This window comes from Coregonus clupeaformis, chromosome 30, assembly GCF_020615455.1.
Source record: "Coregonus clupeaformis isolate EN_2021a chromosome 30, ASM2061545v1, whole genome shotgun sequence".
NCBI classification, from domain to species: Eukaryota; Metazoa; Chordata; class Actinopteri; order Salmoniformes; family Salmonidae; genus Coregonus; species Coregonus clupeaformis.
In genome coordinates, this window is record NC_059221.1 from 35,567,371 (window position 1) to 35,588,248 (window position 20,878).

Here is a 20,878-nt window from a genome sequence, read left to right on the forward strand (position 1 = left end):
CAACTAAGGAGTGGCTCCGTAGAGGCATCTCAAGGTCCTGGAGTAGCCTAGCCAGTCTCCAGACCTGAACCCAATAGAAAATCTTTGGAGGGAGCTGAAAGTCCGTATTGCCCAGCAACAGCCCCCGAAACCTGAAGGATCTGGAGAAGGTCTGATGGAGGAGTGGGCCAAAATCCCTGCTGCAGTGTGTGCAAACCTGGTCAAGACCTACAGGAAACGTATGATCTCTGTAATTGCAAACAAAAGTTTCTGTACCAAATATTAAGTTCTGCTTTTCTGATGTATCAAATACTTATGTCATGCAATAAAATGCAAATTCATTACTTAAAAATCATACAATGTGATTTTCAGGATTTTTCAGGATTTTTTATGATAAAAATTACAGACCTCTACATGCTTTGTAAGTAGGAAAACCTGCAAAATCGGCAGTGTATCAAATACTTGTTCTCCCCACTGTATGTGTAGGCCTATTGCATTCACTTTTGAAAACAAGACCAGCCTTTACCACTTCCAATTGGCTCTTTCATCTCCCCTGTAACTATTCCCCAGGTCGTTGCTGTGAATGAGAATGTGTTCTCAGTCAACTTACCTGGTAAAATAAGGGTTCAATGAAAAATAAAAATGACCACGGCTACCGCTAATTAGAACAGTGCCAACTGGGCACACACAGGTTGAATCAACATTGTTTCCACGTTATTTCAATGAAATTACGTTGAACCAACGTCGAACAGACGTTGAATTGAAGTCTTGTGAACTGTGCACGGTCAGGGGAGGAGAGTTATGGGCCTAGCTTCTCCACAATCTCCACCCATAAAAACGATCAATACATTATGTAAAGGTACATGATGTAAATGTTTTTGATATTAGTTAAAGCAGCAGTTGAAACAACAACAAAGCGACTCCCCGCCCCTGTTTCGGTACAAAGCTGAGGGATGGTGCTGGAGAAATGTAACCACTCTCAAATTCATAGACAGAGCTATGGATACAAGGATTGACCATCCATGATATCAATATTATAGTTTTAACCATGTTTTGAGGCTATATGGTGTTTGTTTACATTTACTTTGCTTACAAACAAGCTTATATTTTGGGTTCTGATGGGGTACGAGAGTTGAACTAAGCTCATGAGGCATTTATAAGTTATATTCTTCAAGAATCAATGGGCACATACAATTAACTGCAGATTGCCCCTTTAAGGTACACATTTCACGATACATTCTACACAATTAAAAAATATATATACATACTAGATCTCCCATCAGAATATAGAGAAGGAGATTAATAACATTTACTGTGAGATTAGATGATATTTCATAAAGTTAAAATTCTGTCTTTATTATTTTCTTCTCACAGCTCTCATTCTCCTTCTCCTCCTCAAAGACTTCTCCGCCTGGTTGCCTTTTCCAGCTCCGTTTGGCATCTTGACACATCCTCTTCTCTGTCATTTTCTCCTGGATCTGCTGTAAGATGGCCTCTAACACAGCCGGATCAGTCATGGTCACAGAGGAGTCAGCTTCACTCTCACTACACACTGTATCTGTTCTTCATACTGAGGGCACCATGGCAGAAGAAAGGGTACGTCATCTCTCAACTTCCCATTCCTATGTGTCTGCAGAAGATGCCACACATTTGCGGGTCACTTTGAATTGAGGTTGTCCTTGCTTCCAGTTTTTGAATGAGTAGGCATTCTGGTCTGACCACTTGAAAGAGTCTCTGTGCACAACCTCGTCTCAGAGCATTTCGTATTATTCTGTACGTAAATCAGAGACTCTTAAATAAGGCAAAAATGAAAGTAGGGTGGTTGGTCGGGTGTATACCGCAAACGTCTAACAACCCAAAGGTTGCGAGTTTCAATCTCATCATGGACAACTTTAGCATTTTAGCTAATTAGTAACTTTTCAACTACTTACTACTTTTTAGCTACTTTGCACCTACTTAGCATGTTAGCTAACCCTTCCCCTAATCCTAATCCTAACCCTAGCCCTAACCTTAACCCTTTTAGCTAACCCTTCACCTAACCCTAACCTTAAGCCTTTTAGGTAACCCTTCCCCTAATCCTAACCCTAACCCTAACCTTAACCCTTTAACCTAACTCCTAAACTTAATCCTAACCTTAACCCTAACCCCTAACCCTAACCCCTAGCCTAGCTAACGTAAGTGAGGTAGCTAACGTTAGCCACCTAGCTAGAATTCAATTCAAATCAAATCAAATCAAATTTTATTGGCCACATGCGCCGAAAACAACAGGTGCAGACATTACAGTGAAATGCTTACTTACAGCCCTTAACCAACAGTGCATTTATTTTTAATAAAAAAGTAGAATAAAACAAAAAAGTGATTAGAGGGCTGTAAAACGGCAGCCTTCTTCTCCGGCGCCATTATCAAGTTGAGTTCATAACACATCATACAGTACCTCCGGATATCTCCCCAGGTTAATGCTTGGTGCACAGCAACATCATTTTGTTAAGTCTGTCTATTTCTCTCATTTCAGAGATAAATTCCCTTTGAAATGTATCTCCGAAATGAGAGAAATAGACAGACTTCACAAAAACCATAGTTATTGTAAATAATAGGCCTACCGTGCAGGTGTATGTGGGTTAGGGTTTTAGTGGTTGGGGAATACAAGACATATATTGATCAAAATACATTAGGGCCTAAAGAGATTAAATGTGTATCATGGAAGATCTGTGCTATAGCGCGATTGAAATGTCCTTCAAATTTCTTCTGCGCATATCTGTAACGCTTCAGCGATACAGATTGAATAGATTCCTAAAAAAAAAACATTACTGCCATGTATGACAAATGCATTTCAGCATATATTTTCCAAGAGAATTGGAAAATTGCTTCAGTAAAAGTCTGAAGAATACATCACAGAAGAAGCATACAGAATGTGGTGACTGCACAAGCTTTTGAAGCTATGATATGATACATAAATATCCATCACATTGACAACTGTTATGGATGTTATGGACATCATAACGCTGAAAAAAGATACTGACAATGAAAAGAGAGAAACCAATTATAGACCATATAAAACCTTGACAAAACTTAGCTTTACAGAGAAAGTTTCAAGATGATCTGAAGGTGCATGTTTTATAAAAAGTTTTCCTAAAAAAGTTATGATGTTACGTTGCCTGTCCCAGTCACCCCCTATCTTAACAATACTGAAGAACTAGCCAACGAAACTCACTTCAATTTCATCTGTATTGCTTCATTAACATCTAATATTCATGACTAGCAATGGGGGACAGCTGTGAGTGGGAAAACAAGCTCTGTGAGCCCTTTCTAAAAGCCATGAAATATTATTGACTGAAAAGCCTTTTTGTAATGTTCCAAGTGTTTGCAATTTCTTACTTAAACTTTTCAAATAAAGCCTACCTACATGTGCAAATTACCTCGACTAACCTGTAATCCCGCACATTGAGTCGGTACCGGCACCCCCTGTATAAAGCCTTGTTATTGTAATTTTATTGTGTAACTTTTTTAAACTTTAGTTTATTTAGTAAATATTTTCTTAACTCTTATTTTCTTAAAACAGCATTGTTGGTTAAGGGCTTGTAAGTAAGCATTTCACTGTAAGGTCTACACCTGTTGTATTTGGCGCATGTGACAAATAACATTTGATTTGATTTGATTTGGAACTTCAACTTATAGACCGGATAATTATGAACATGGTTTAATTTGGAAATGACAAACTATTTATGCATGCTCAGGTTGACTTTAACACAGAAACGCCCTTCTTTTCTTCTTCAGTGGAACATTATTAAGCTTGTTCCCATGCCATGAGTACAGAATGAAAATGACATCCACTTCACATGTAGTAAGTAAAAGCTAAGGCCTCTCTAATCAATGTCACAGCACTAGCACACCTGATTCAACCAGTTAAATGCCTCATGCTGGGTTGGTAAAAAGAAGTACAACCCTGGGGGTCCCCAAGGGACAGACTGACTTATAGATCAATGTATACATAAGACTTTGATGGGTCGTTGGGGACAAGTTTCCATCATCTGACATTCTTCAATAAGCAACTTAATAAGAGCTGCTATACATAATCATTTTTGAGAACATTTTTATTGACTATTGACTAACAGAAACAGCAACCCGTTATCTGTAATTTAAGGCCTTTGTAAAGGTGTGGTATATGAATGTGGTATATCCAATGTTGATCTAGAAAATGCAGTCTCTGTCTCAAGTTCAAGCTGACCAGTAGCCTATGCAAAACGACATTGGAACTCTCCTATAGGACATGCAAAGAATTTGCTTTGCATAAAGCAAGACATCAGTGGAAATGTCCTTAGCTACTCAACTCCATTCACCTTTTAAAAGTTCCTATGCTTTGTGTTTGCAGGAAAAGTGGAGAATCTGTCAGGTCTCTGATAAACATTTTGTGATGGTGGTGCTTTTGTGATGATGATTCCATTTTGTGGTGGTGGTCCTTTTGTGATGATGATTCCATTTTGTGGTGGTTATGCTTTTGTGATAATAACTACACAGCGGTTATAGCCACCCCACCAGTGGAGGCTGCTTAGGGGAGGACGGCTCATAATAATGTCTGGAACGGAACGAATGGAATGGTATCAAACCATGTGTTTGATGTATTTGATACCATTCCACTGATGTTTCAAATGCTTAATACAATTCCTTCCTTCCTTCCCGAGAGAGAGAGAGAGAGAGAGAGAGAGAGAGAGAGAGAGAGAGAGAGAGAGAGAGAGAGAGAGAGAGAGAGAGAGAGAGAGAGAGAGAGAGAGAGAGAAGAGAGAGAGAGAGAGAGAGAGAGAGAGAGGTTCTGAGGTCTGGGGTCCGCTCACCAACCAAGAATTCACAAAATGGGACAAACACCAAATTGAGACTCTGCATGCAGAATTCTGCAAAAACATCCTCCGTGTACAACGTAAAACACCAAATAATGCATGCAGAGCAGAATTAGGCCAATACCCGCTAATTATCAAAATCCAGAAAAGAGCCGTTAAATTCTATAACCACTTAAAAAGGCGATTCCCAAACCTTCCATAACAAAGCCATCACCTACAGAGATGAACTTGGAGAAGAGTCCCCCAAGTAAGCTTGTCCTGGGGCTCTGTTCAAACACAAACAGACCCCAAGCACAGCCCCAGGACAACAACAACAACAACACAACTAGACCCAATACAAATCATCGAGAAAACAAAAGAGAATTACTTGGACACATTGGAAAGAACAAACAAAAAAACAGAGCAAACTAGAATGCTATTTGGCCCTAAACAGAGAGTACACAGTGGCAGAATACTTGACCACTGTGACTGACCCAAACTTAAGGAAAGCTTTGACTATGTACAGACTCAGTGAGCATACTCTGCTACTGAGAAAGGCCGCCGTAGGCAGACCTGGCTCTCAAGAGAAGACAGGCTATGTGCACACTGCCCACAAAATGAGGTGGGAAACTGAGCTGCACTTCCTAACCTCCTGCCAAATGTATGACCATATTAGAGACACATATTTCCCTCAGATTACAGCGATCCACAAAGAATTCGAAAACAAAACCCAATTTTGATAAACTCCCATCTACTGGGTGAAAAACCACAGTGTGCCATCACAGCTGCAAGATTTGTGACCTGTTGCCACAAGAAAAGGCAACCAGTGAAGAACAAACACCATTGTAAATACAACCCATATTTATGTTTATTTATTTCCATTTGTACTTTAACTATTTGCACATTGTTACAACACTGATATATATACATAATATGACATTTGAAATGTCTTTATTCTTTTGAAACTTGAGTGTAATGTTACTGTATATTTATTGTTTATTTCACTTTTGTTTACTATCTACTTCACTTTTTGGCAATGTTAACACAGGCTAATAAAGTGAGAGAGAGAGAGAGAGAGAGAGAGAGAGAGAGAGAGAGAGAGAGAGAGAGAGAGAGAGAGAGAGAGAGAGAGAGAGAGAGAGAGAGAGAGAGAGAGAGAGAGAGAGAGAGAGAGAGAGAGAGATCAAACTGAATTAGGCTGGTAGCAGAAGGTACAGTGAATTCAATGGTGCTATGTGTACTTGTTCCTGCAGGTGGCACAAGCGTCTGAGGGAAAGTATTGCTCCTGTGCATTCTCATTCATATCTATAGGCAAACGTAGAGTATACTGTATGAAATACATTTTCAATATTTGTTGATGATGTAGAGTGTTGGGATGTAAACATAATCAAATATATAATTTTGTCTAATAAACGTTAGATACTGTCGATAACACAATATAATAATGTTTTGCCTTCAGTGTATGTATGAACAGATTTTTTGTGTAATGATGTGCAGTGAGAGATCTTAGTAAGAGGATGAGAGAGAGGAGGAGAAAGAGGGTGTGAGTGAGGAGAGAGAAAGAGGGGGGAGGAGAAAGAGGGAGAGCGAGAGAGATGCGGGAGGTATAGAGACCCAACTGAGGGCATGGATATTTTATGACCTGTTTTCAGGGAGCTGCATTAGGCAGTAGAGGAAAGAAAGAGACAGAGAGAGAGAGAGAGAGAGAGAGAGAGAGAGAGAGAGAGAGAGAGAGAGAGAGAGAGAGAGAGAGAGAGAGAGAGAGAGAGAGTGTGTGTTGGGGAGCAGAGTGAGAGAGAGAGAGAGAGAGAGAGAGAGAGAGAGAGGGAGAGAGAGAGAGAGAGAGAGAGAGAGACACAGAGAGAGAGAGAGAGGGAGGGAGAGAGAGACAGAGAGAGAGAGAGGGAGGGAGAGACACAGAGAGAGAGAATGAGGGAGAGAAAGAGAGAGAGGGAGGGAGAGAGAGAGAGAGGGAGGGAGAGACACAGAGAGAGAGGGAGGGAGAGACACACAGAGAGAGAGGGAGGGAGAGACAGAGAGAGAGAGAGGGAGGGAGAGACACAGAGAGAGAGAGAGAGAGAGAGAGGGAGAGATCATTTTCTACAGTAGGCAACTCAGCCCACACTAACAAAAGCTCCTTCATATCAGCGGCGTAAAGAGAATACTTTGAATACTCTAACGACCCTTGCATATTTTGCATAGAAATTCCGCTGTTGGGTTGTCAAAGTCTGGTGAAAGGGTAATATTGTTGCATGCCTCTGAGACCACATGTAAGTGAATATCTATGGCAACAGTAAGGACACGTCGCTGTCAAGGCCTCCTGTCGTTCCCACTGAAGTCTTCTAAGAGTGGAATGAAATAAGGCTGTCTTTCTCTCCAGAGGATGGCGATGCTGTGGTGCATGTTGATGCTGTTACTGAATTTCCTTTTACAATATTTTCCTTCCCAGCTGTCACTGCATGTTCCCTTATCTTCCCTGCTCTCTCCCCCTTAGCCTCGTCTCTGAGCGTCAGTTGATGTGTGTGTGTGTGTGTGTAGGATCTGAGCGTGTGTGTGTGTTTTTGTGTGTGTGGACACAGTGTGTGAGTGTGTACACAGTGTCTGAGTGCGTGTGTGTGTTCAGTATCAGAATGTGTGTGGGTGTGTGTACGCACAGTGTGTGAGTTCAGCATCTGAGTGTGTGCGCAGCGTGTGTGTATATAGTAACTGTGTGTGTGCCGTGTATTTGTGAATGCAGGCGGAGCCCTCTGCTCCAGTGGGGTTGTGGAGCCTGCCTGCCTCACACTGCAGTTATTGTTCGGGGACAAAGAGCACTATGACGTGAAGAGCATCCCTCATAAAACCTGCCATTTGGAATGACGTGCCACCCACCGGCTCGTGACAGCTAGGGAGAAAATAAAGAGAAGCTGGCTGGAGGAGAGCTAGTGTTGCGTCACTTTTAATATGATGTGTATTTTCAAAGTGGCTTTACAAGTGCAATCTTCACTGTGCTTTCAAATAGATTAATTATCTCTAAAAGAAAGAAAGAAAGAAAGATAAAAAAGACAGCACTTTGGGTTGTTTCATGTATTCTGCAATATGTTTGAAGCACGCTGATTGGCTTACATTTGTTTTTGAGTGTGTGTGTTTTTGTTCATTGACTGAGCATTTCATCTCAACCACAGGCGACAAAGAAGTTGCAGATTTCGCCTTTAAAATGGACAAAGGTAACATTTAAAGGGAGACTCATACCTGCAGCCATTTCAAGAAAAAGAAAAAAAACTTTTAATAAACAAATCAATATACATAAATAAAACAAGTTGCACATTTCAAACAAAACAAACATACCACTCAACATTACATTCCTATAGCAGAAAACACTGTTATTTTTCTTCCCAAGCATTTACAGATTTTCTTAAAAACGTCAAGAAGCAAACATAGACATTGTATAAAAGCATCATACAGTGAGCATCCATCCGCATCAGAGTATAATTTACAAACTTACTGAAGGATAAATACTTTTGGGCCTATTCCTAACTTGAGAGACAAACACTTACCATCACATCAGTGCATGATTTACATGAAATTCCAAGTTAGTGCATTTCCCAAGTTAGAACCGTGCCCTTTATTAGTGATAAATAACAGTAGAATGAAGTGGAGGTGAAAGCAGTCCATAAATTCATGGGGAACTCACAAATCATCTACATATGTAATGTATAGTATACTTTATGATATCTAGCGTCCAAATCTCCGTTGGTCTCTTCCTTGTGGTGAATCATAAAGTAAAGTCAAGACCATCTCTGGCACAAGATATGGTGTGAGTGGAATAACATCTGACATGGCACCCTACTCACCGTATAGTGCACCATGTAGGGAATAGGGTGTCACTTGAGATGGAGTCATTATAGACAGCTGTCCATCATTTCAGCCTCCAGAAGAAGGCTGAGGCTAGCCTGGTGTAGCATGTAGCATCAGTAGGGTGCAAACTTCTGTCTGTCGGGTTTCTTGATGCAGTTGGCCGAGGAGATTTTGGTAGTGTAGGCCGCCAGGGTGGCGTGGGAGGGGGCTGTGGTGACAGCGACCTGGGGGGCGGGGCTAGAGAGTGTCAGGAAGGGGACAGACTTGACCCCTAGCAGGCCGGAAAAGGGCAGAACGCCGTAGGGGTGGCCCATGACGGGGGTTGGGGAGAGGGCACTCATGGCTGCCAGGGTGGAGGCGGAGTGGGGGGAGGAGGCCGGGGAGACAGGCTGGGTGAAGGCCATGTTGAGGTCAGCCATGTTGGGGGCGGCCATGGACGCTGCCTGGGCCGTTGATTTAGCTGTCTCTAAACTATGGAGAGAGAAGAGGAGAGGACGAGTGGCTTTCAATACAATACAATAGAATACAGTACAATGCAAAACATTGCAATACAATACAGATGTATGAATTCTCTAAGGGATTATTACCAGAACAAGAGCACAATGACGTCATTACCGCCCATCCCCATGTTATTAAAGGTCCAATGCAGCCATTTTGATCTAAATATCAAATAATTTCTGGGTAACAATGAAGTACCTTACTGTTATTTTTTTTTCAATTAAGATGGTCATAAAATAGACAAAAATATACTGAACAAAAATATAAATGCAACATGCAACAATTTCAAAGATTTTACTGAGTTACAGTTCATATAAGGAAATCAGTCAATTGAAATAAATGAATTAGGCCCTAATCTATGGATTTTACATGACTGGGAATATAGTTATGGATCTTCCTCTTCAATGGCTGTGCGAAGTTGCTGGATATTGGCGGGAACTGGAACACACTGTCGTATACGTCAATCCAGAGCATCCCAAACATGCTCCATGGGTGAAATGTCTGGTGAGTATGTAGGCCATGGAAGAACTGGGACATTTCCAGGAATTGTGTACAGACCCTTGTGACATGGGGCCGTGCATTATCATGCTGAAACATGAGGTGATGGCGGCGGATAAACGGAACGATATCTCTGTGCATTCAAAATCCAATAAAATGCAATTGCGTTCATTGTCCGTAGCTTATGCCTGCCCATAACATAACGCCACCGCCACCATGGGGCACTCTGTTCACAACGCTGACATGAGCAAACCGCTCGCCCACACGTGTCTGCGGTTGTGAGGCCGGTTGGACGTACTGCCAAATTCTCTAAAACAATTTTGGAGGTGGCTTATGGTAGAGAAATGAACATTAAATTATCTGGCAACAGCTCTGGTAGACATTCCTGCAGTCAGCATGCTAACTGCATGCTCCCTCAAAACATGAGACTGATCTGTGGAAACTGCTAATTTTTAGAGTGGCCTTTTATTGTCGCCAGCACAAGGTGCACCTGTGTAATGATCATGCTGTTTAATCAGCTTTTTGATATGCCACATGTGTCAGGTGGATGGATTATCTTAGAAAAGGAGAAATGCTCACTAACAGGGATGTAAACAAATTGGTGCACATAATTTGAGAAATAAGCCTTTTGTGCATATGGAACATTTCAGCTCATGAAACATGGGACCAACACTTTACATGTTGCGTTTATATTTTTGTTCAGTGTAGCTTCTTAGCAAAGAGCAATTTCTCAAGCAATAATTTAGCTAGGACTGTCTGAGAGTGGTCTAAGTTCGGAGCTCTTGGTGATGTCACAAGGCAGGCCAAAACTCTATCCCATCAAAACAGGTAGAAATTTCTGTCGGTTTTACAAACAGCTCTTACACTAACAGGGCATTATCATCACTTTCACACTATTAATCCTCATAGTGTGGCAGATATACAGTTGAAGTCGGAAGTTTACATACACTTAGGTTGGAGTCATTAAAACTGGTTTTTCAACCACTCCACAAATTTCTTGTTAACAAACTATAGTTTTGGCAAGTCGGTTAGGACAGATTATTTCACTTATAATTCACTGTATCGCAATTCCAGTGGGTCAGAAGTTTACATACACTAAGTTGACTGTGCCTTTAAACAGCTTGGAAAATTCCAGAAAATGATGTCATGGCTTTAGAAGCTTCTGATAGGCTAATTGACATCATTTGAGTCAATTGGAGGTGTACCTGTGGATGTATTTCAAGGCCTACCTTCAAACTCAGTGCCTCTTTGCTTGACATCATGAGAAAATCAAAAGCAATCAGCCAAGACCTCAGAAAAAAAAATGTAGACCTCCACAAGTCTGGTTCATCCTTGGGAGCAATTCCCAAACGCCTGAAGGTACCACGTTCATCTGTACAAACAATAGTATACAAGTATAAACACCATGGGACCACGCAGCCGTCATACCGCTCAGGAAGGAGACGCGTTCTGTCTCCTAGAGAGGAACGTACTTTGGTGCGAAAAGTGCAAATCAATCCCAGAACAACAGCAAAGGACCTTGTGAAGATGCTGGAGGAAACAGGTACAAAAGTATCTATAGCCACAGTAAAACGAGTCCTATATCGACATAACCTGAAAGGCCGCTCAGCAAGGAAGAAGCCACTGCTCCAAAACTGCCATAAAAAAGCCAGACTACGGTTTGCAACTGCACATGGGGACAAATATCGTACTTTTTGGAGAAATGTCCTCTGGTCTGATGAAACAAAAATATAACTGTTTGGCCATAATGACCATCGTTATGTTTGGAGGAAAAAGGGGGTGGCTTGCAAGCCGAAGAACACCATCCCAACCGTGAAGCACGGGGGTGGCAGCATCATGCTGTGGGCGTGCTTTGCTGCAGGAGGGACTGGTGCACTTCACAAAATAGATGGCATCATGAGGGAGGAAAATATATATATGTGGATATATTGAAGCAACATCTCAAGATATCAGTCAGGAAGTTAAAGCTTGGTCGCAAATGGGTCTTCCAAATGGACAATGACCCCAAGCATACTTCCAAAGTTGTGGCAAAATTATTAAGGACAACAAAGTCAAGGTATTGGAGTAGCCATCACAAAGCCCTGACCTCAATCCTATAGAACATTTGTGGGCAGAACTGAAAAAGCGTGTGCGAGCAAGGAGGCCTACAAACCTGACTCAGTTACACCAGCTCTGCCAGGAGGAATGGGCCAAAATTCACCCAACTTATTGTAGGAAGCTTGTGGAAGGCTACCCGAAACATTTGACCCAAGTTAAACAATTTAAAGGCAATACTACCAAATACTAATTGAGTGTATGTAAACTTCTGACCCACTGGGAATGTGATGAAATAAATAAAAGCTGAAATCATTCTCGCTACTATTATTCTGATATTTCACATTCTTAAAATAAAGTGGTGATCCTAACTGACCTAAGACAGATATTTTTTACTAGGATTAAATGTCAGGAATTGTGAAAAACTGAGTTTAAATGTATTTGGCTAAGGTGTATGTAAACTTCCGACTTCAACTGTATGTACAGTGAGGGAAAAAAGTATTTGATCCCCTGCTGATTTTGTACGTTTGCCCACTGACAAAAACATGATCAGTCTATAATTTTAATGGTAGGTTTATTTGAACAGTGAGAGACAGAATAACAACAACACAATCCAGAAAAACGCATGTAAAAAATGTTATAAATTGATTAGCATTTTAATGAGGGAAATAAGTATTTGACCCCTCTGCAAAACATGACTTAGTACTTGGTGGCAAAACCCTTGTTGGCAATCACAGAGGTCAGACGTTTCTTGTAGTTGGCCACCAGGTTTGCATACATTTCAGGAGGGATTTTGTTCCACTCCTCTTTGCAGATCTTCTCCAAGTCATTAAGGTTTCGAGGCTGACGTTTGGCAACCTTCAGCTCCCTCCACAAATTTTCTATGGGATTAAGGTCTGGAGACTGGCTAGGCCACTCCAGGACCTTAATGTGCTTCTTCTTGAGCCACTCCTTTGTTGCCTTGGCCGTGTGTTTTGGGTCATTGTCATGCTGGAATACCCATCCACGACCCATTTTCAATGCCCTGGCTGAGGGAAGGAGGTTCTCACCCAAGATTTGACAGTACATGGCCCCATCCATCTGGCCCCACCCTTTGATGCGGTGAAGTTGTCCTGTCCCATTAGCAGAAAAACACCCCCAAAGCATAATGTTTCCACCTCCATGTTTGACGGTGGGGATGGTGTTCTTGGGGTCATAAGCAGCATTCCTCCTCCTCCAAATACGGCGAGTTGAGTTGATGCCAAAGAGCTCCATTTTGGTCTCATCTGACCACAACACTTTCACCCAGTTCTCCTCTGAATCATTCAGATGTTCATTGGCAAACTTCAGACAGCCCTGTATATGTGCTTTCTTGAGCAGGGGGACCTTGCGGGCGCTGCAAGATTTCAGTCCTTCATGGCGTAGTGTGTTACCAATTGTTTTCTTGGTGACTATGGTCCCAGCTGCCTTGAGATCATTGACAAGATCCTCCCGTGTAGTTCTGGGCTGATTCCTCACCGTTCTCATGATCATTGCAACTCCACGAGGTGAGATCTTGCATGGAGCCCCAGGCAGAGGGAGATTGACAGGTCTTTTGTGTTTCTTCCATTTGCGAATAATCGCACCAACTGTTTTCACCTTCTCACCAAGCTGCTTGGCGATGGTCTTGTAGCCCATTCCAGCCTTGTGTAGGTCTACAATCTTGTCCCTGACATCCTTGGAGAGCTCTTTGGTCTTGGCCATGGTGGAGAGTTTGGAATCTGATTGATTGATTGCTTCTGTGGACAGGTGTCTTTTATACAGGTAACAAACTGAGATTAGAGCACTCCTTTAAGAGTGTGCTCCTAATCTCAGCTCGTTATCTGTATAAAAGACACCTGGGAGCCAGAAATCTTTCTGATTGAGAGGGGGTCAAATACTTATTTCCCTCATTAAAATGCAAATCAATTTATAACATTTTTGACATGTGTTTTTCTGGATTATTTTGTTGTTATTCTGTCTCTCACTGTTTAAATAAACCTACCATTAAAATTATAGACTGATCATTTCTTTGTCAGTGGGCAAACGTACAAAATCAGCAGGGGATCAAATACTTTTTTCCCTCACTGTAACACACAGAAAAATCATGTTTTTGACTGCACTGGGCCTTTAACCTTTGCCCTTAACTGTTATGGAAACAAAATCCCCTCTCCCTCCCCCGGAAGTGATTGGTTAGCCTGGATCGCATCGGCCAATGGCCTTACCAGGAGGTGATGAGGTACTGGGCCAGGTTGATGCTGATTGGTGTGCCGGTAATGGTGACATGGCGGTCACTGGTCCCGTCTAGCTGACTGCCAATCTTGATCTGAGCCCCCGACATCTGCCTGATCTCATTGATCTTAGTGCCCTGCCGGCCGATGATCGAGCCTATCAGCTGCAAGAGATAGATAGATAGATAGATAGATAGATAGATAGATAGATAGATAGATAGATAGATAGATAGATAGATAGATAGATAGATAGATAGATAGATAGATAGATAGATAGATAGATAGATAGATAGATAGATAGATAGATAGATAGATAGACAGACAGACAGACAGACAGACAGACAGACGGACAGACGGACAGACGGACAGACGGACAGACAGACGGAGAGGTGGATGGATGGAGAGGTGGATGGATGAACAGCTATATGCAGTGGATATCTGTGCAGAGAGTCTCAGCACTTGATTGCGTTCAGATTGTCTAAGAGTTATTTATTACGTTGCAAATGTTTCGAGAGTTGTTTCAAGAGTCTCAATATTGCAATTAATCAAACAAAGCTACTGTAGGCTATATGACAGTGGTGTTTATGATGCCGATTATGCTAACTATTAATAATGATAAAATGCTGGCAATAATTGTGAAAGCTTGTGTTGAGAATGTGTGTACATGTTATTATTGGTCTTCTACAGTCTGTGTATGAAATGCACACCTCTCTGCAATGGCCCCGCCATCGATCATGCATGTCAAACACACAGCTTTTCCAACCTCTTCCTTATTTGCAGTGTTCCGTGCCCCAGTAAAACAGACAGGAGAGAGAGGGGTTACATTTGCACTCTCATTAATTTGAATGGCTAAAAGGTTATTGATTTCCATCGCCGTGGCGACTTCGCAAACAAATCACTTCCCGAACACGACCCAGAATAGAGGCATCTCTCGGCTAATGGGAAAATAATTCAAAACACATAATCTACAATCCGGCTGGTTTGTGTAGTCTCTTTTTGCTGACATTAGTTTATAAGATGCTGACATTAGTTTATATGATGCTGACATTAGTTTGTAAGATGCTGGCATTAGTTTATAAGATGCTGACATTAGTTTATTTGATGTTGAGATTAGTTTATAAGATGCTGACATTAGTTTATATGATGCTGACATTAGTTTATAAGATGCTGACATTAGTTTATAAGATGCTGACATTAGTTTATATGATGCTGACATTAGTTTATAAGATGCTGACATTAGTTTATAAGATGCTGACTTTAGTTTATAAGATGCTGACATTAGTTTATAAGATGCTGACATTAGTTTATATGAAGCTGACATTCGTTTATATGATGCTGACATTAGTTTATAAGATGCTGACATTAGTTTATATGATGATGGCATTAGTTTATATGATGCTGACATTAGTTTATATGATGCTGACATCAGTTTATAGGGGGTCTTAGCTGATTTTGTTATTGGTTTCTGTTGTCTTGGACCTTTGCCCTGTTGGAGAATAATACATTCTCAGCAGGGCCAAGGCCAGAGGATCATGCTAGGTTTAGGTTTAATTTATTTGCACCAAAGAAAATAAGTGATAAACAACCATACAGATTTTTTTAAAGAAAGAAAACACTCAAAAAACAGTGTACAGGTGAGGTTGGAAGCCCAGGGGCTTATATGAAAACCACACCACAAAAAAACTATATACAACACATAAGTACAAAAATAAAAAAGGTTTGTTAAAACAGATCTACTAATCATAAATGTACAAATAAACTGATCAGGATCACCCCCCGCCCTCCCCCAAAAAGTATATGTTTTGTTTAAATGTGTGTGTGCATGTGAGTGTGTGTGAGAGAGTTGGGCTATATGGAGGAGATTACTGAGTAGTTTGGTTCATCAAGCTGATCCACAGTCTTCACTTGAAGTTATTGAGGGATGATGAGGTTTTGGCAATGTGAAGATAAGAATTCCAGATTATGGTACCTCTGTATCTGATAGAGAATTGACTATGTGGGGTGCAGCAGTGGGGAGGGTGAAGGTTATCGCAGTGTTATATAGATGGATTTCAGAAATAACCTGTAAGAATCCATTGAAGGGTTTAGGTAAACTGACTGGGAGGTATGAGTATTTGTAGATGAAAATGCATAATTGGCGTACATTGATGTCGTAAATAGACAAGATATTGAGTTTCTTAAACAAAGGTGCAGATGGAGGCAGGTAATTAGAGGAGGTGGCATATGTAGGTAGGAGGCATATGTAATGGCCCACACAATATTACAGTAAATTAGATATGGGTAAATTAAGCTATAGTAAAGAGTTAGGAAGCAAGCCTGATGAACCAAACCACTAATCTTTCTGATGATACCAACAGATTTCATCACTTTGCTGCAGACAAATTGAACATGATCTTTCCAGGATAACCTTTCATCAATTAGAACTCTGAGGAATCTAGTGGATGTGTCTTGTTCCATTTCATTCCCATCCTTTTTAAAAAAAATGTTTAAACAATATTTCTTATTCTTACTAGTGGATACAATGAAGTTGGATTTTGTAACATTTAAAGATAATTTGTTTATCTGGAACCAGTCTGGAACCTAGGCCTAAGGATCAGTGTATAGGCCCAGGGTCTAAGCCTGAGTGCAGGGTGTCAGGCCCCAGAGGCAGGGGTTATGCTGTCAGATAAATGGCGAAAGGCCTAGACTGTGATGGAGTACCTCCAGTATGTGTGCGTTGGCAGCTTAACAATGGATGACTGATAGTGGCCACTGTGCCACACACACACACACACACACACACACACACACACACACACACACACACACACACACACACACACACACACACACACACACACACACTGTTCTCCTGCTCCTGTCCTTCTCCCTGTATTTCACATTCACATTCCTTTCCTGAGAAGTCACTGTCCTGTTCAGCAGCATTTCATTGGTCACACAGCATCCTGGTTGGTCTCCCTGGCTATTATTGGCACATCATATTATTCAGTAAGCAGCTAGCTAGGCATTGGCACAGCCCAACCAGGCTAAAGAGCAACCCAGGGAGACAATGAGCAGCACTAGCAAAGACCTGGGATCAGAGATAATGACCAGTACTCTCTCCTGCTGGGAGGGAGAATCAGTACCTCAGAACAATACATTCGTTCTGAGCAACTTGAACCAATTCATCTTGATGCTTAATTGATTGTGAAAAACAAACTGCATTGTAGGTATAGGAAGACTTCTGTCTAGGCCGTTGTAATCCCAAAACAATATTGAGCAGAAGGCTTGTTTTGAATGTCTACAGGGCAATTTTCAGAGGTAGAGTAGGAGCTCTAGGGGCTTACGGATTTAGTGTAGAGCCAGGTTAATAACATGCAGGTAATAGACCACTGTGTTCACTAGTGATTACCAGTGCTAAGCAGGACATACACAGTACAGTAACACTGCATGCCTCACCTCAGCTGCTACTGTAACTGGCCTATATTTTCTTAGAATTCCAGCTGAATTTGTAATTTGAAAGGACACAGGAAGACGGATGGGGTGGTGGGGGAGTCATCATTTTTCTCCAGGCTAAATCTTCCATGGGCAGAAGTACTGCTGTCTATAGCTCTTCCTCAATCTCTCTCTCTCTCTCTCTCTCTCTCTCTCTCTCTCTCTCTCTCTCTCTCTCTCTCTCTCTCTCTCTCTCTCTCTCTCTCTCTCTCTCTCTCTCTCTCTCTCTCTCTCTCTCTCTCTCTCTCTCTCTCATCTATGTAGCCTCCTCCCTCCCTCTCTTTCTCTTTCTTCAGCTGCACTACTATGGAAGGGAAGGACAGGGGAAAGCAAATACCTGGTGTGTGTACACCTTATCGCTTTACCGCTTCTTTGTATTCAGATCAGTGCAGATGAAGATAAAAGAAAGTGGATAAGGAGAGGAAACCGTTTTAGATTATTGAGACGCACCCAGCCTAAATCTCCCACTGCAGTTCTGAGAATGGGTCCTAAATCCTGCACTGGTCTGCAGTCTTTGGTTTCTGCTATGCCTGAGAGAGCCAGAGACACAGAGAGACAGAGAGAGAGAGAGAGAGAGAGAGAGAGAGAGAGAGAGAGAGAGAGAGAGAGAGAGAGAGAGAGAGAGAGAGAGAGAGAGAGAGAGAGAGAGAGAGAGAGAGAGAGAGAGAGAGAGAGAGAGAGAGAGAGAGAGAGAGAGATAGGGCTCAGCCACGGCTATAAGTCCTCTCTGGAACAATGGCTGGAGCTTAGACTCAGCTGTCCCTGTCACGCACCCCACTCTACAGTACCAGCCATTCCACTGACAGATTGGAAGGTTTGATATTTAAGGGTTTGCTGGAGAGAAGTGGTGACGTTGTCCAAGAGTTATGTCTGGTTGGTTGGCATGTCATCTTAAACAGGAGAGCTTATTGCACTCTGTCATGGTGCGATTCAGTTCAAGATTGTAGAGTACATGAAGTCTGATCAATTCACACAGTTGGACAGCCTATGCCAGTCAGTGCTAGATCATCACAGAGGGCAAATCTGTGTAGTCTCCTTTCCGAATGTTTTCCAGCATCTCCGTCTCTTGCTCTGTGATTGGAGAGGCATCACATGCTGTGTCTGAGTGAGAGGGAGAGGATCTCTGGCTGTTTTTTATTGTCTGTTTTGACAGCAGAGAGAGAGTAAGTAGGTCAGGGAACAAGAGAGGATTAACTGGGTACTCATGGGAGTCACTCCGAGACATTGCAGCTGGAACCCAGACAATAACACCAGGGGATCCATATCGGCTCAAAATGCCCACGACCTTGGGTTACTCTGGGGTTAGAATGACTTGGGTAATTAGTATGTTGCCAAGATGTCTCCCCTTCCTACCTTTGATGTTACCCAAGACACAGTCTCTCGCACGCCTTGAACCTTCAAGCATTTGAGTTGTTTACATGTGTGATATGATATTTCTGCTTCTGCTGCTGTTTGGTGTGTTGTTTGGTATAAAGCCTGCAGTAGATTGTTCTGGATAACAGCATTCGGTTGGTGGTAAATTCCATTTCATTAAGTTTTTAGGAAAGGAACTGAAATTCTCATTCAATGATTGAAAAGTGGCAGTTATTTTCAATTAGTATTTTTTTCCAATTTCCTAGAATTTTATTGGAATTTCAATTCACCTCCTAAATAGACTTAACCTGAAGGACGTCTGATAAAATAACTGAAATGTAGAACGTAATATTATGTTTAATTAACTGCTTACATCGTTTGGAATAAGGAGCTCCTGTGATGTCTGGGGGTTTGAGTCCATTCCTAATGAGAGAGAGAATATGTAACTTAACAAACCCTTTCATACAGTCATTCATATATTCATCTATTACATTTGGCTTGCAGGTCAAGCAAACCAGCATAATTGACATGATACATGATAAATATTTTCGGTGGTGTAACGGATAGATTTAGCTAAGCAGCTCATTTCCATTTGAATAGACTTGTGTTTCACATGTCACAGTGTCTTTTATTTCTCCAGGCTCTCTGATACTGTGCTGGAACACATACTTTCTTATAATAGTTTCCCTTTTCACTGCCAGATATGGAGAGCCATTTATGAGAGAAAACTGTTGGGAGCTTCTTCACATCTTCACTCCCACAAGCACATAATCAGCTGGGCTAATGACATGGATCCCCTCACTCTCACTACTGGAGCAAGAGATGCTAGGTCTTAACAGGAGATGTTCTATCTCTGCTCATCCTTCCCTGACAAACTGTTGATGTTACTGATATTTGGCAGCTGATAGGAAAACATGACTAATAGAATGAAAGACGATTACAGTAAATGTCAAGCCAAAATCTAGCTATAGTGTAGTTAGTGTATCAGGTTCGCTTTGACTAAGATCATCACTCAAGAGAGGGCACTAGTTCTGGTCTGGATGTATACTGTCCTACGTCTCCTACAGCTTTAAGTATCACACCTACAACAACTTGCACCTGTTATCCTTGTGAATACCCATTCAGTTAAATGTATTTGACTGCCATGTGGGCTAAATAAAGGACAGCAAACTCATACCAGGTAGAATGGTTGTAGCCTGGTGGCACATGGGACTCTGCTGCATGTTCTGCTGCACGTTCTGCTGCATGGTCTGCTGCATGGTCTGCTGCATGGTCTGCTGCATGGTCTGCTGCATGTTCTGCTGCATGTTCTGCTGCATGGATAGCTGATGTAGCTTGGCCAACTAGGACACAAAGGGATTGTAAGGTTCCTCGTAACAGTTCGAATAGCAGTTTGGATACTTTGCGGTAAAATAAATAGATGAAAGTATATTGATACTGCTAATGGTAACTACCGTATATATAACCCCACTTACCTCTGTATGTGGAATGCCATATTGGTTTTGTACAGTGTAGGCCTGGAAGAGATCACTCTACATTAGGCAAATGACAGTAATAAAACATTGTTATGCCAATAACCACCTAGTAGACAGTGTATATAAGTGCATCACTGATATCATATTTATACAGTATACTACATCAACAATTGCTAAGTACACTATATATACAAAGGTATGTGGACACCACTTCAAATTAGTGGATTTGGCTATTTCAGCCACACCCATTGCTGACAGGTGTATAAAATCGAGCACACAGCCATGCAATCTCCATAGACAAACATTGGTAGTAGAATGGCCTTACTGAAGAGCTCAGTGACTTTCAACGTGGCACGTCATAGGATACCACCTTTCCAACAAGTCAGTTCATCAAATTTCGTCCCTGCTAGATATAAGTGCTGTTATTGTGAAGTGGAAACATCTAGGAGCAACAACGGCTCAGCTGCGAAGTTGTAGGCCACACAAGCTTACAGAACGGGACCGTTGGGTGCTGAAGCGCGTAGCGTGTAAAAATCGTCTGTCCTCGGTTGCAACACTCACTACAGAGTTCCAAACTGCCTCTGGAAGCAATGTCAGCACAATAACTGTTTGTCGGGAGCTTCATGAAATGGGTTTCCATGGCCGAGCAGCCGCACACAAGCCTAAGATCACCATGCGCAATGCCAAGCAT

The 20,878-nt window shown here is 41.8% G+C and overlaps 1 protein-coding gene across 3 annotated transcripts in view; it reads right to left on the minus strand.

Annotated features, from left to right (window-relative positions):
* Positions 1-7,712: 7,712 nt before the first annotated feature.
* The window catches only part of LOC121545335 (poly(rC)-binding protein 4), a 60,822-nt gene continuing 47,656 nt past the window's right edge, over positions 7,713-20,878 (minus strand). For 2 of the 3 annotated variants that reach the window (XM_041855769.2, XM_041855771.2), the window contains exons 10-14: positions 20,188-20,244; positions 19,890-20,055; positions 19,086-19,135; positions 13,880-14,049; positions 7,713-9,098 (exon numbers count right to left, since the gene is read on the minus strand). In XM_041855769.2, the coding sequence (XP_041711703.1) occupies positions 8,741-9,098; positions 13,880-14,049; positions 19,086-19,135; positions 19,890-20,055; positions 20,188-20,244 (801 nt within the window). In that variant the 3' untranslated portion in view covers positions 7,713-8,740. The remainder of the gene's footprint in view (positions 9,099-13,879; positions 14,050-19,085; positions 19,136-19,889; positions 20,056-20,187; positions 20,245-20,878) is intronic. The other variant, XM_041855772.2, reaches the window with a different exon arrangement.